The sequence below is a fragment of the Paramisgurnus dabryanus genome, chromosome 6 (genome assembly GCF_030506205.2).
Source record: "Paramisgurnus dabryanus chromosome 6, PD_genome_1.1, whole genome shotgun sequence".
NCBI classification, from domain to species: domain Eukaryota; kingdom Metazoa; phylum Chordata; class Actinopteri; order Cypriniformes; family Cobitidae; genus Paramisgurnus; species Paramisgurnus dabryanus.
In genome coordinates, this window is record NC_133342.1 from 24,176,043 (window position 1) to 24,192,151 (window position 16,109).

General features: G+C 39.0%; 2 protein-coding genes across 4 annotated transcripts in view; both read right to left on the reverse strand.

Annotated features, from left to right (window-relative positions):
- Nucleotides 1-1,955: 1,955 nt before the first annotated feature.
- Nucleotides 1,956-16,109, reverse strand: part of pip4k2ab (phosphatidylinositol-5-phosphate 4-kinase, type II, alpha b) — a 30,763-nt gene continuing 16,609 nt past the window's right edge. For both annotated transcript variants that reach the window (XM_065276238.1, XM_065276237.1), the window contains 3 exons: nucleotides 15,194-15,446; nucleotides 14,562-14,665; nucleotides 1,956-4,381 (listed from right to left, as the gene is read on the reverse strand). In XM_065276238.1, coding sequence (XP_065132310.1) covers nucleotides 4,301-4,381; nucleotides 14,562-14,665; nucleotides 15,194-15,446 — 438 coding nt within the window. In that variant the 3' untranslated portion in view covers nucleotides 1,956-4,300. The remainder of the gene's footprint in view (nucleotides 4,382-14,561; nucleotides 14,666-15,193; nucleotides 15,447-16,109) is intronic.
- On the reverse strand, nucleotides 6,216-14,547 carry LOC141282296 (uncharacterized). Of its 2 annotated transcripts, none has more exons than XR_012336850.1 (2): nucleotides 6,591-14,547; nucleotides 6,216-6,350 (listed from the first exon to the last, which is right to left on the reverse strand). XR_012336850.1 is itself a non-coding variant. In XM_073814981.1 (2 exons), the coding sequence occupies exon 2, from the start codon at nucleotides 12,997-12,999 to the stop codon at nucleotides 7,039-7,041; it is 5,961 nt and encodes a 1,986-aa protein (XP_073671082.1). In that variant the 5' UTR covers nucleotides 13,000-13,801; nucleotides 14,042-14,547; the 3' UTR covers nucleotides 6,225-7,038. The 2 variants fall into 2 exon arrangements, 1 of the variants encoding a protein (XP_073671082.1); XM_073814981.1 differs by having other exon boundaries at nucleotides 6,225-13,801; nucleotides 14,042-14,547.

The window sequence follows — 16,109 nt, forward strand, 5'->3', positions numbered from 1 at the left end:
GACCTCTATTCGCCGCGTACACAGAAATCTGTCCGCTGTGTGGTTACCGGAATTTCTTTTAAACCATTTCTTGTTTAAAGCGTTAGCCTATTCAGAAACCTTAACGAAGAATGGGCTATAAGTAGACATGGACATGTTTTTTTTTTAGATATAGGCTTTAAAGTTTACGGTTCGGTGTGTGTGTGTTGTGTCATTGCTAACATGCAAAGATAATGTCTATAACGCAATAGTTCCGAGTCTTGAAATCAGTGGCGGCGTTTCAAGAAAACCTAGGGTATGGCAAAAATTCTTCGTACAAGAAGGCCATTTAAATAACGAATCTATGAAACCATTTATATCCATATGTGTACATACTCCACCAACCTGTATAAAATCATATTATAATTGCACGGATGTACACTTACTGACAACAATACGGAAGTATTTGCAATACAAATGAAAAACAAAAATAGAAATCATGGTTGTTTAAAATGCTTTTCAAATGTTGTCATTAACTAAGTGCAACTCCAGCAACAGATAAACTTAAACAAGATAATATCAAAACATACTGTAACATCCCTTCACAAATCTTGTCATTACAGCCGCCAATAAACACTTATAAAAACACAATAAAGACTTTTAATGATGTGATAGAGCACACGTAGTTAACCCAGCCAGCTAACCAAAGACTAAAACACTAAATAAAACTCTTAGTAAAACAGGGCTAAATGCAAAAACAAGTCTTACCTTTTGTCGTTGTGCAGTTTTTATTCCACAAGTCGCCATATTCAAAAACGCGCGCAAATAATTAATACACTTCGACTGGGCTACAATTTCCCAGTGTAAGAAAATGTTTATTTATCCACAGAGAACAAATCATATTACGTCTGGAATAATGTATGCAATATGCATTGCGCGAGTGTGGGGGAGAACCGTGAGTCTGTTTGAATGTTAAAACAAAAAACGAAAATAAATTTACTTGCGAAAATAAAGATTATAACAACAGCGGTCATCATGAAACCTCCTGCACAATTCAACCTGCGCTGCAATAATGACAGGCTGATGACATCAAAGTACCGCGAGGGTGAGGTGAGAAATCATGGGAAGAGTTTGCTTTCAAACCGCTCTCGCGGCACGTTGATGTCATCCACAAGTCGGTTCCTGTATTATAGCATGAAGTCGAGCACACGCGTAAATTATCCATATTAGTGATGTACCAATGTTCAGATATGTTCTACTGAAAATATTTAATATTATTTTTAATGAGCTTCATTATAGCCTGTTGATTTCTGGTGCTTTGTCTGACTGCTAGGGTATGGCAACTGCCATACCCTGCCATACGCAAACGCCGCCCCTGCTTGAAATGGTCTCAGTTTTTAAGAAGAAACTTATTGCGTATTACGCACATGGGAACTTTTTGGATTATATATTGTTTACAGATATTAAATAGGCCTATACATATTATTTGATATATACTGTTGATAATAATAAAATGAAAAATTGTTGGAGGTAAAACACCTACAAAATGCGGCACAATCTTATTAAAGATCATCTTTAGACACAGCATTTAATCTAGTTCAGCATAACTCTACTTGACTTATGAAAATGTGTAACAGTTTTTCATACACAGTATGTTTAAATTCAGAACAGAATGACTATTTTGTATAGCTTTATTGAATAAAAATACAATATTAATATACAGGACGTGTCCTCAATGAAGGCCTTGCTTTGCAAGAAACGGTGAGCAATGTGCCATCGTCTGGTTGTAAAACTGTACTGCACCAACAGCCCATCAATCCAGATCAGCAAAAACTTTAAAGGGCCCTTTTTTAAGCTTTGTCTAGGTCAGCGGTATGTAGGTTATGTTGTAAAATATTGAACATTGGAGTTTATTTTTAATAAATTAGTCTAATAAACTTATAACTTATAAAATATAATCTTCCGAGTCAAACCAGTTCCATTTGCTCAATAATCAAAATATACACCTACATTTAGTTCACATAAACAATGAAATATAAACATTTTTGGGGAAAATATTTTTAAGCTTTTGTTTGTTTTGTGAATGTAAGATTATACAAATATTGCAAAGATGAATAAAGCTGAGCAATGCATCATTTTATTGAGCAATGCTTATGGGAAAGAGTGCTTTTAATATTTTAAGACTAAAGCCCAACACACACACAAGAGCTGCACACTTTCATGACAACAACAGTTATGACAATTACACACACAACTGATCATTTTGTCTATTGACAGCATATTTAAAAGGGTTCATATTTCCTCCTTCACTTTTCCTCTTCATCAAGTATTTAGTCTACCATCAAAGTTACTGTGCCATCAACATAAAATAATGTTTAACAGATTACAACACACGTGATCGTAACTTTATACAGTTTGGGATAAAGTGGTGTCATTTTTTGCATAAGTATTTTTTTCTGTTCTTTTTTAAAGCTTATAGAAGCGATGACCTTTATCTTCACTGTGGCTTCACTGAGATTCACATGTGCTGTACAGACATCAAGTTCATTAGGACCAGAAGGAAAGTACAAACTAAGACCTCATGATAGCCTCATGTTGTGCTGAGTTACTCATAGACTTCCACTAAAAGTTATCCTACAAACAAAAATTCAAATACATGACACATTAAATCTAAAAGAAGGTTAAACAAAGACTCATTTTTGATAATCACACAAAAGTGAATCCATCCAACTGGTGAAACTAACTGAGCAGTTTGATCACTTCACATAATGACAGAAATCTGAGATTTTGTATCTTTATGACTGCAACATTAGTCATAATATAACAGATAATACACTTGGATATTTACACATCTACAGCAAACCACCTCTTAAGATTCATCCTATTCACCTTTCCCTTTTTAGAAAATAACATTTTTCAAACTTTTCTTGTTAAAAAAATGATTGAAATACAAAATTAAATAATCCAGAGTAAAAAAGGCACACCCTTGCACAGTGTATATATATGTCCATTTTTCAACAGGTACAGTACAGTAAAATATTTAGGATTACTTTGCAAACAATAATTCGAAGAATACATATCACAATATCTATATATTTTATAATACTAAAGGTCTCTGGGATCACACAAAGGTTTAACAATGATAAGAGAGAGAGAAAGAGACAGACAGACAGACAGAGAGAGAGGGAGAAATATTAATAGAAAGACCTAAAGTTAGGCAGATTTCTCCCACTCTTAACAGTGCAACTCAAACACTTTATACAGATTCAAGCATCAAAATAGCACAGACACAACTGCATTCTCACTAAGAGAATGGCCAATTGTAAACTTGCTAATTATTAATGTAAAAAAGGGAGGTACAAAATATGCTTTATTTTTTCAAATGTTCTCTAATTAAGAAAAAAAACAATGTTTTGTCCTTTCAACTAGGGATACAAAAGTGACAATGCACACGTAACCCATCAGGTGCTTAACACGTTCTATCAATCACTACTATTGCATGACCCTTCTTGAGTCAGTGGTGAAACTGGAATCAGTTGCATAAACATTTTGGTGCATTAGATCATGTGCAAAAACAAGATTTATACTAAACGTTATTGGAGTCAATTGCAAATATTGAGCTCCTGTGCAAGACATTACACTGCACAGCAGGCACCTTATTGACATCCAATTGAATGATTGGAGCTTTACTATAAATTCTGAAATTGCATCCATATTATGCTTAGTAAAGAGATTTAAAGGTACAGTCTGCAGCTAAAAAGCAATAGTGCAATTAACACTTACAGATAATTATGCTCCAATTCATTTAATGCTAACTTTTAGGGAATTTTTTTTTTCAGTCAACATATATTTTAGAAATATTATTTGTAACTGGACATTTAAATAATTAATTTATCTAAAGAAAGTAAACGCAAAATCAAGCAGCTTTAAAAAAATCCAGTATGATAATTATACCACATAGTTGGTCACAAACAACACCACTTGATTTCTCAATCAACAATATCTAACACAAGTGTATAGAACAATATTTTTCTATATAGGTATTTAATATATATATATATATATATATATATATATATATATATATATATATATATATATATATATATATATATATGACACGTTTATCCCTTATCAACGCTTGGAGCCGTAAACCTACTCCAGAGGAAAAGAAACTGTAAACAAAATCTTGATAGACTTGAGACGTGCTCTTCAGTAGGGATGGGAGAGAGACACTGGATCCATGACCCACAACAGGAACTCTTCCAAGGATATGAGAGCTTATAAGTAACCACCTTCATTATCACTGCAGCCAGCATTGTATTTCATCCTCTGACAGTGCTTAGGACAGAATGGTGGTGATAAAATCATAAAATCGCTTGGAGTATTGCTCAGGGTTTACAGTTGAGATTTCTGCCCCTGCCTGATAAAGCAAACGACAGTTAGGGAAAAAAAGAAATGTGTGGATTTTGAATAAACTCAGGACTGATGAAAATTAAATACTGAGTTTAGGAAATTTTCAGGGTTCCCACACTTTAGTTAACTTCAAATTCAAGGACCTTTCAAGGACTTTCCAGGTCCAATACTCTCAAATTCAAGGACTAAATGTGGGGACCAGTGATGGGCAGTAACGCGTTAGAAGTAATGTGTTACTGTAATCCGATTATTTTTCAAGTAACTAGTAAAGTAAGGGATTACAATTTCAAAAACTGTAATTAGATTACTGTTACTTCCCCGTAAGCAGGCTGCGTTACAGCGTTATTTAACCTTGATTTTGTTTTGTGAGACTGTCTTGTGTCGTGAGTCGAGTGACAATGACGTATGAGGGGCGCGCCGTCAGTCAGTGTAGTGTTGAAAATGAAGTGACAACATGGAGCGTAAAAGAGAACAAGACCATGCAGCGTTTAATGCTGGAAGTTCCGAAATTACTTTAAGTTTAACCCAGTTAAAGGTGACAAAAACATCAGGGTCCGCTGTACACTCTGCGTAGGAATAAAACTTTTATCTACAGCAAAAAATTCCACCTCAAATCTGAGCAAACACCCAGCAAGCCGGCACATGAATGTGAAACCTGCTGAAAAAACCCTGAACCACCAGCTGACATGACCGCTGCGGCTACATCTCATATACAGTGTTACGACGTAAATAGTCCTCAGATTGTATATTCTATTCTATTACAAGACGTTCATGTGAAATCTGATGTAAACAACAGATTATATATCTATATTTCATGGATTTGTGGACAAAAATGGTCATTGAATGTGTTTTATTAGACATTTTTCATGGGTTATTCACACATCTGAAACAGACTGGATTCGAATCGCTATCGTTATATCAACACAAAGGTAAGATGTCCCATTTATATTTTGCATGTTGTCATCTGGACTTCTGTCACAAAATATTATATTTATGATGCTAGAGCATCTGTAACTCCATACACCATACACTGATGCTAAACCCGTAGACCTTTTAAACGATGTATAGTAATGTTAATATTATAAATGTTTGTAGACAGTAGGCTATATAGATATTGTTAGCAGCGTTAAAAAAAACAGCGTCATCACGCCCACGAATTAGTGCGCGTCGAGAGGTTAAAAAAGAGAATGTTTCATTTGTTTCAATTTTAGATGATGCAATATGCAGATAGAATAGAATTTGGCTGAAAGGTCTGTTGCTTTATAGCATATTCAGGTCGTGCATCATGTTTTTGAAAAGTAACTTAGTAAAGTAACAAGTAAAGTAACTAATTACTTTTGAAAATAAGTAATCAGTAAAGTACATGGATTACTTTCTTGGAGAAGTAATCAGTAACTAATTACTATTTCCAAGTAACTTGACCAACACTGGTGGGGACACATTTCAAGTGAGAGCAAGGTTACATCGTGTTACCTTTTAAGATACATTGTTACAGTTCTCTTTCGCGGGAACTCACTTTGAGTCACTGCGGTGACACTTTGGTGACACCTCCAGGGGTAAGTGCGTCTGAATGTGTATATCAAATTCAACCAATGGTGAGGCTTAACGACAAAGACAGGGTGACGATAGAGCCAGAAAATATATTTTTGCCAAAGACGGCATTACAGGGACGCAGGATGTATGGCAAGGGAGACGCAGCGTCTCGTTCCCTTCTCAGGGAAGAACAGTTACATACGTAACCCGAGACGTTTTCATGTGTCAAACACAACTATGCAAAAAAGCATTTTGGTATGAATCAACATTTGCATAGATATAAGCATTTAAAGCAAACTGTAGCAAAACCCCAGCCAGACAATGGTGAAGCGTACTGATGTTTCAAAAAGCCTTTATTTTGTGTTCAGCCGTTAGCCTTTCCTTTAAAAACACAAATCTGCCTTTCTTATGTTACACCTTCTCTTCATGAAACACCGTAAGAGCTACAGGGCAGATAAATAACATAAAATCAGCTCTTACGAACATAAACATTATCCAACATGAACAAACATATTACAAAAAGATATAAATTACATCAGTCAATATTAACAATGTTAAAAAACTTATGTTAACAAACTTTGCATGACACAAGTGATAACAACACATTTAAACACTTCTTCACAGTCAAATAGATTAACACACATATTAATACATATAAACATTAAACAAATCAAACACAGTACCTTGTTCCCGTTCCAGCTAGGTGCTTAAATTATCCATTCATGTATTTGAGAACCTTTTAGAACGATATTTACAATTTCAGAGCGTTTTTCAAACAGCATGCGCTCTTTCCTTTTCCGTGTGTGCGTCTCACTAATTGGTCCCACCTTTCTAGGTGCGAAATTAACGTTCCACTAGGGGGCGGGATAAGAGCACTCATTACATTAACAAAGGAGACTAAATAAAATGGAGCTTAGAAAAATCACCTTAGTTTCTCTTTCTTAAGAGTTAGTTACACTCCCACCAATCATGAGTGAATAATGGAACATACACAGAGAACATTAAGCACGAATGATTTCAACTGAAAATTGCTTTCCCAAAGCCTGTATAAGAACAAAGACAACTTATGCCAAAGTTGTAAACTTAACGGCAACTATGTAATATTATGCACTATAGAGGGAAGGAGCAGATTTAGTTAGACTCCAGCAACAGAACAAGCTTCTGGATGGGGCGCTCAACTTCTGACAACTTGTGAAGACGCTCTCCTTTCTTTCCAAGCTTACTGTCACCAAGCTGGAGTTTAACTCTCCGTACTAGTCCATCTTTGTCAGTAGTGGTTTCTGAAACTCTACCCAATCTCCACTCGTTCCTGTGCAAATCCTCTCCTTTCAGGATTACAATATCTCCAACCTGTAAATTCCTTCTTGGAGCATGCCAGCGTTGTCTAAGAGCAATGTTGGCCAGATATTCCTTCCGCCATCGACTCCAAAACTGTTCTGCAAGGTATTGAACATGTCTCCACCTTTTCTTGCCATAAATATCTTCTCTAACGAATTCACCAGGAGGAGGTAAGGCCTGGACCGATTTCATTGTCAGAAGATGATTAGGAGTGAGTGGTTCGAGGCTATGGGGGTCACTGAGATTGTCAACAGTCAAAGGACGACTGTTGACTATAGCCATAGCTTCATAGAAAAAGGCTCGCAGCGAAGCATCATTTAGTCTACCAGAGGAAAGGGCAAGAGTGGATCTTAGAACGCTTCTCACGGTCCTTATATGTCTTTCCCACACCCCTCCTGCATGGCTAGCATGGGGTGCGTTCATGATAAAGTCGCACTGCTTATTTGCAAGAAATACAGCAAGACGGTCTGCATCAACTTCCTTTAGAGCTTCTCTGAACTCATTCTTGGCTCCCACAAAATTGCTTCCTTGATCAGATTTGATCTGACGAACGGAACCACGTATGGCGATGAAACAACGAAGGCCATTGATGAAAGCATCTGTCGTCATGTCTTCAAGAATCTCAATATGAATGGCACGGGAGCTTAGGCAAGTAAAAAGAAGACCATACCTCTTGTTCTCTTTTCTTCCTTGCTTTGTAAGGAATGGCCCGAAGCAGTCCATGCCACAGAAAGTGAAAGGAGGGGATGGTTCCAAGCGTTCAGGAGGTAAATCGGCCATCTTTTGCTCCTCCATAGGTCTGCGTTGCCGTCTACAGGTGACACATTGACGAATGTAGGATGCAACAGCCCTGTTAATTCCTATAATCCAGTAGCCACTGCGCCTTATTTCATTAAGTGTCAGACCTTTACCTTGATGTTTCATCTTCTCATGGTTATAGGCAATAATCATCCTTGTGATGTGATGATCTTTTGGAATGATTGCAGGGTGCTTGATGAAATTGGGAAGAGAGGAGTTGCACAACCTTCCTCCCACCCTGAGAACACCGTCGTTGTGGAGAAAAGGGTCAAGAGCATGTAAAGGATTGTGCCGTGGTAGAGGGATTCCTTTGCTCAGCAGGTTCAACTCTTCTTGATACACATTTTTCTGCAGAATTTTGATTAAGCAATGTTCTGCCTCTTCTCGTTCTGTTACAGTGGTAAGATTGTTTGATCTGTTATTCCTTATGCGCCGGAGAATGCGTGCAACTGCTCGTGTAGCCAGCGACCAGGATGAGAACTTGGACAAGCGATCAACGAGGCTTACGTGTTCTGTGGTTTTGGTAATGAGCGCTAGAACACTCCTGACCTCTGGATCTCCGACTGTTAACTCTGGCACTTCGTCTGTAGCCACCTTTATTTCCTTGTTCCATAAGAACTTAGGCCCAGTGAGCCAGGTAGATGACAAAAACTCACTGGCAGTCAAGCCCCGGGAAGCATGATCAGCAGGATTCTCATCTGTAGGAACATATCGCCACTGTTGTGGGGCTGAGCTTAGCTGAATCTTCTGTATCCGGTTAGCCACAAACGTGTGGAATCGTCGTGCTTCGTTTCTTATATATCCTAAGACCACTTTAGAGTCGGTCCAGAAGAACTCCTCTGCGTCAATACATCCCAATTCCTCCTTAAGCATGTTGCTTATCTTCACGGAAACAACTGCTGCTGTCAATTCTAGTCTTGGGATGGTTGTGATCTTGGTTGGAGAAACACGTGATTTTCCTACAACTAAAGCACAATGAATATCTCCCTCTTCATTTTGAAGTCGCAGGTATGAACACTGGCCGTAACCCTTCATGCTGGCATCAGAAAAGTGATGCAGCTCTGTCTTGGAGACCCTTCCAAATCCAGCAGGTGAGTAGGTACGGGATATGGTGAAATGATCTAATTGGGCAAGATCACTTCTCCATTGTTCCCATTTTGGTCGAAGCTCATCAGTGAGAAGATCGTCCCAGCCAGTACCTCGTCTGCACATCTCCTGAAGAATTATCTTTGCTTTGAGGACGACTGGCGCCACAAACCCAAGAGGATCGTACAGAGAAGCCACTGTAGATAAAATGCCGCGTCGTGTTGCAGGCTGTTCTTTGAGGCTGACGTTAAGCTTGAAGCGGTCAGACTCCACATCCCATTGAATCCCGAGAGCTCTCTCAAGTGGCAATTCATCAAATGAGAGATCCATATCCTTCACGTTGTTGGCTCGTTCAGAGAGTGGTATACTCTCTAATACCTTTCTGTCATTAGACACAAACTTATGTAGTCGGAGACCGCCCATGGCACAGAGTTCACGTGCTTCCCTGGCAAGCTGAATAGCATCTTCAGTGGTTTCGATACTTGCGAGTCCATCGTCTACATAAAAGTCCCTCATCACAAATCTTGAGCCCTGAGTGTAGATGTCGCGATTCTCTTTAGCTAGATGTTTCATCCCGTAGTTTGCACATCCCGGAGAGGAGGCTGCACCGAACAGATGCACTTTCATGCGAAACTCGATGGGCTGTGAGTTCAAATCTCCTTGCTTCCACCAAAGAAAGCGCAGAAAGTTGCGATCAGATTCGACCACATGAAACTGATGGAACATCTTCTGAATGTCGCACATCAACGCAACAGGGTGCTGTCGGAAACGGATGAGAACTCCACTTAAGTTGTTCAACATGTCAGGTCCAGAGAGGAGGTGGTCATTTAAGCTTGTTCCTTTGTATCTGGCTGAGCAGTCGAACACTACACGAAGTTTATCTGGCTTTTTTGCATGATGCACACCATGATGGGGAATGTACCATCTCTCCCCTTCACTCCCACCGTCATTGACCTGCTCAGCATCTCCTTGCTCAATGATTTCCTCCATGAACTCAACATAACGTTCCTTATACCTTTCATCCCTTTGCAATTTCCTTTTAAGGTGAAGGAGGCGTGTCATAGCGGAGCCTTTGTTGTCAGGCAGGCTGGGTCTGGTTTTGAAGGGCAGAGGCATTTCATAATGCCCGTACACATTTTTCTTTATTCCCTCATCCAGTATGTTGAGGAATGTGATGTCGTCTTGTGACACAATTTTGCTGTCATCATTGCCATCTTTGAAGTCAGACTCTAGAATGCGAATGACGTCAGTAGGAGTTAATGGAGGTAGCTCCTTGACTGTAGTTCTGTGACACAGATGGTGTGAGCTAGATGTATCCTGGGTATGTAGTGAGCGCCCTACAATACTCCATCCTAAATCAGTCCTTACAGCGTAGGGTTCCTCATCTCCTCCTAAAAGGACTTGTCTTGGTGCCATGGCTCTTGAGCAGTTGTAGCCGATTAAAAGACCTACTACGCAGTCCTTCAGTGGTTGTATTTCATCAGCTATTTCAGCCAGATGACTCCATTGCTTAGCCGTCTCACAAGTGGGAATGTGAGAGCGGTTGACAGGAATGCAGTCCTTTGTGTAGGTGACAGGAAGATCAACTTGAACTGCAGAACTATATCCTCTAACACGAAGCCCAGAGACTCCTTCGCTTGTGAGCACCGTATCCCTGCCACTCATAGTCGTCAACTTCAATTTCACTGGATACTTGTCAGCATTAAGACCATCACTCACTTCTTGGTCAATGAATGTAGTATCGCTTTGAGTGTCGAGTAGTGCGTAGACGAGTTTCTCAGTGGTTGGGTCATTTTTAGATGAAACCCAAACTGGTATCACCATAGATGTGTTTGATGAGCCTACGCCTGCTATACTGAGTGACGTTGCAGCAGCGCCTATATTTGTCTCTGGTTCTGATGCAGTCCTTTCTCTTTTATAGTTGTCATCATGCAGGGCTGTAGGATGCTTTCCTTTACAGTGGTCACAGAAAAGACGATGACGGCAGTCTCTCACGCTGTGGCCGGGTTTCAGGCATCCATAACAGAGTTTCTTTTCCTTTATATAGATGCGTCGCTCAACCAATACCATTTCAGTGAACTTGTAGCATGCGTGTAGCTGGTGTCTATTATCTTGACAAAAGATGCATGAAGTCTTAACTTTCCTCTGTTCCGACTTGTGTTTTTCATTGTCAGTGACTATTTGAGTGGTAAACACACTAGCCTTGTTTCTCTTCACATCTCTGAGATTTCTCTTCTCAGTGTAAGAATCTGATGAATGAAGGGCATGAAATGACGTAATGGGATTGCAAGCAATCTCAGCTTCATCCGACGTGAATCTAGCAAAGTCTTTGAAACTTGGAAATTCTTGATTTTCATTTAGGCTTTGCGTGACTTGTCTGTTCCAACGCAAAGCTGCCCAGTCCGGTAACTTGTGAACGAGCTTCCGATTTTCTTCCCAATCATTTAATATGTCGAGACCCTTCACATGAGGCATGGCGTCTTGACAAGCATTCAGAAAATCTGAGAAGCGTCTCAGTCCTTCAGCATCCTTTGATGGTATTTTCGGCCAGTTGCTGAGCTTCTCTCGAAACGCTCTCTGAATGGCGAATGGCTGGCCAAAGCGACGATTTAATTTGTCCCATGCGTCTTGATATGCTTCATTGTCATTTCGGTAAAAGTTGCCATCTAAAGCCTGCCGTGCTGGGCCACCAACATACTTTTTCAGGTAGTATAGTTTTTCGGCTGGCGTGATTGCCCTTTGGTCTATGAGTGAAGTGAATGCTGCCTTCCATTCAACAAATTGTATGGGATCCCCATTGAAGACAAATGGCTCAGGAACAGGAAGCCTATTTAAGGCTATGTTGTCTTGAAGGAGCTGAGTGAGAGAGGGTAGGTCCGTATGATGGGGCGTTGCAACTGGAGAGAGGGGCGCGGTAGTTACAGGTACTTTCTTTGGTTCCATGTTCCTTTCCTTTTTGAGATAGAAAGCATCCTTTCGTTCAGACTCCCTTTCATAAACCTTCAATTTTGCTTGAGCGGCCCGTATCTCTTTCGCTGCCTGTAATCGCTCCAACTCACACCTTTGTACCTCTAGAGCCTTGCGTTGTTGTTCCTCTAACTCTCTTATAGATTCCTTTTGCTTTTCTTCCTCCAGTAGCATCTGATAATTTGCTTCCTTTTCTGCTAGTTCAGCTGCTGCCTCCGCACGTTTTGCTGTCATGGATGAAGTAGTGGAGTAGTGATCGGACTGGCTGTGACTTATGAAAGAGGCTGCGGATCCATAGACCGACTTTGCATAGTCGTGGCGGAGCAGTTCATGAAGGCGGTGTCTCTCCTGCTGCTCATTAAATCCACTTTCCTCATCTATAGCTCTGCTGTATGCAATGTTGATGATTTCTGTGGTCACAGATTCACACGTATCAACTCTTCTTCTTATGTCGGTGGAGGGTGTAGTGAGATTTCGAATTTCAAAATAAATGTTCATTACATCTTCTTTACTTTTCTTAAGCTCTTCAATGAGAGGCCAGAGCTGACTCTCTGACATATAAGTCTTTAGCTGATCTCTTGCCTTTCGTGTGTGGAGCTTCCACTGTTCGTACATGGCAAACAACCTTTTCTCCTTTTTCTTGGCCTCTTCATCACGATATGCGCGCATCTTCTCTGTAGGATGGCATGTGCGTTCAGATCGTCTTGGACCTTCAAGAGCATTATCCTCCTTATTAAGTTTGCCTTGGCGATCAGTTAGACATTGTTGTTTACCTTCATTAGTTTCCTTTAGACTTGGTTGCTCTGATGGGTTTATCATTATTTGGGTTTCATCTTGTAAATCATCATGCTGATGACCAACCATCTGCTCCTCCACCTCTATCTCATTTCCTAACTCTGACATTATCACTTAAGAATTTTTTGTAAACTCTAAATGGCAGAAAAAGACAGTTTAGCAGATATGGTAAAGCCCTGGATATGAATGTGCAAACATAAAATATCAAAACATAAATTTTAGTTGCTGACACATATGCATGTACATATAGACACCAGAAAAATTATAAATGTCAGTGTAAAATCACAATGAACAAGTTATCAACGTTCTTAAATCCAAAGTGAGGCAAAATTAAATCCTCAATAAACACTGTTAACTAGGTATATAAATGCAAAGTCCAAACAACAAAAATCTATATGTCTTTAATTAGAAAGAGTCCATATAGATGCATAGAGGCATGAGTGCAAATATAATCACAGTTTATTTTGTTGCTCTTGTTGGTAAGCCAGTGAGTATTAAATGTTCAGTCTGAGAAGCCGTTCATCCGTTGCTCGCCGTATTGTTGTACTATTGTCTATATAATAGTGGATTAATACTCACAGTCCTGCATCAGTGTCCGTAAATGTGACTGTACTTGACCATTGCACCGAATCTGTGAGACAGTTGTCCGAAATAGGTCAGGCGCGATGACGATGATGTAACCGAAGCGGTAACCGGCGCGGTAACGACCCTCCGTAGCACGTTGTAGACAACAGTCGTCGGAATCGATGCGGGTCAAGCTCTTACTGTAGCAAAACCCCAGCCAGACAATGGTGAAGCGTACTGATGTTTCAAAAAGCCTTTATTTTGTGTTCAGCCGTTAGCCTTTCCTTTAAAAACACAAATCTGCCTTTCTTATGTTACACCTTCTCTTCATGAAACACCGTAAGAGCTACAGGGCAGATAAATAACATAAAATCAGCTCTTACGAACATAAACATTATCCAACATGAACAAACATATTACAAAAAGATATAAATTACATCAGTCAATATTAACAATGTTAAAAAACTTATGTTAACAAACTTTGCATGACACAAGTGATAACAACACATTTAAACACTTCTTCACAGTCAAATAGATTAACACACATATTAATACATATAAACATTAAACAAATCAAACACAGTACCTTGTTCCCGTTCCAGCTAGGTGCTTAAATTATCCATTCATGTATTTGAGAACCTTTTAGAACGATATTTACAATTTCAGAGCGTTTTTCAAACAGCATGCGCTCTTTCCTTTTCCGTGTGTGCGTCTCACTAATTGGTCCCACCTTTCTAGGTGCGAAATTAACGTTCCACTAGGGGGCGGGATAAGAGCACTCATTACATTAACAAAGGAGACTAAATAAAATGGAGCTTAGAAAAATCACCTTAGTTTCTCTTTCTTAAGAGTTAGTTACACAAACAGTTTAACACGTGTGCTTAAAAAGTCTTTTACTTTTATGATATCATCCTACACTACACAGGGAATATGGATTTTTTTCCAGAAAACTTCTTGCATAAAATAGATTCAAGCACTTTCAATGACCTGTATATTTTCAAAAACTTCCCAGGGCCTTGAATCCCCCCCCCCAGATTCACAAACTTTCAAGGATTACAAGGACATGTGGGAACCCTGAATTTTGTAACTGTGTTTCTAACTCTTACCCCATGTTTGACTGTTTTAGCTGCGTGGGCTGCTTTTTTCTTGGCATCATATGGGGTGAGAATGTCAATGACTGCCATAAAGTAGATTTCTTTTTTAGGAGCACCTGTAGGGTAGAATATTTGCTATTGTTATATTAAAGCTAAACTGGCAAAGAAGTGATTAATGAATAAATAATACAATTTATGTCAACTGTGCAATTTACATATGATCATTTTAACTGAGTAAGGTCATTTCAAAAATTGAAATTAATGACTGAAATAAAACTTTGATGCTCCTAATCTCATAGTTAGATTATGAGACACTAGCCTGGATTTCACAGTACAGTATTTACTGTGGGATTATATCCAGTGTATCCTAATACACTTACTTTATGAGGTTACAAATCCTTTTAAGTCAACATGTACTATGCTAATTTTATCCCAAAGATGATGGGTGACTTTTTTTACATTGACCAATATAATTTATAGTCATGCACATACCCAGTCTATATGTGCACCACTAACATTTTCATTAAAAACCATTAAGATCTACCTACAATAGTTGCAAATATGTACAAACACAAATAGTAAAATTTAACTTTTCACAGATGAGCGACCACACTGAATGAATTTAAATTAGTTCAGTTACTCACTTTCATAGCTCTTGATAGCATATACATCAATGGTTGGATCGAACTCTCCTGGACCCAGAGGTCTGTGGCTGTCCAGTGTGTTACTGGGACTGTCTGGTGGGGAGCCGGTGGCCCCTCCATCACTCTCTGTTGCTTCTTCCTCCACGGCATCATTGTCTTCACTCTCCTCTTCAGGCTGTTCCTGCTCCCCTCGCTCTACATCATGAATCCCCACCAGCAGACTGTAGTCCATCAGCTTCAGCTGGGCCAGAAACTGCAAACACATTATTCATCTTTTTTAAAGGACTCATCTTTTTTACCTATTTGTAATTAGATAAAAGTTGAACTGAGAAGTATTAGGGAATGAGTATGTTTGGGTAAAAGTTTAATGAAAAGTTGCATTACTGCAGTACATTCATAGTGATGTGTTTTATTCAGACTGATCTTATGGAAAGTCGTGTTATAGTCACAAAAAATTTGATTAATTTATTCGTATCCATGGCACGAAATTCATTTTTATTCTATCTTTTTCGTGTCACTCGCACAAATTTCTATAAATAGTTTTTTGTGTCCGTTGCACAACTTTCTTTTTTGTTTCATTTTATGTATTGTTTTTTTTCCTATTTTCTTACCATTGTCGCTTGGCGTTGGGGTTAGGATCACTTTTTTGTTACATTTTTAGACATCCTAACCCAAACCCCAACTCTAACCCCAACTCCAGGCGAGAATAGTTTTAAAACCGGAAGTAAAACCAATACATAAAAGTACATCCTAACACAACCCCCAAATCTAACCCAACCCCAAGCGACAATGATTTAAAAATAGAAAAAAAATAAGAAAACAATACATAAAATGACCAGAAAAAGAAAGTCATGCCACTGACACAAAAAAATATTTATAAGAATTCTTGCCAGTGACACGAAAAAGACATTGGTGC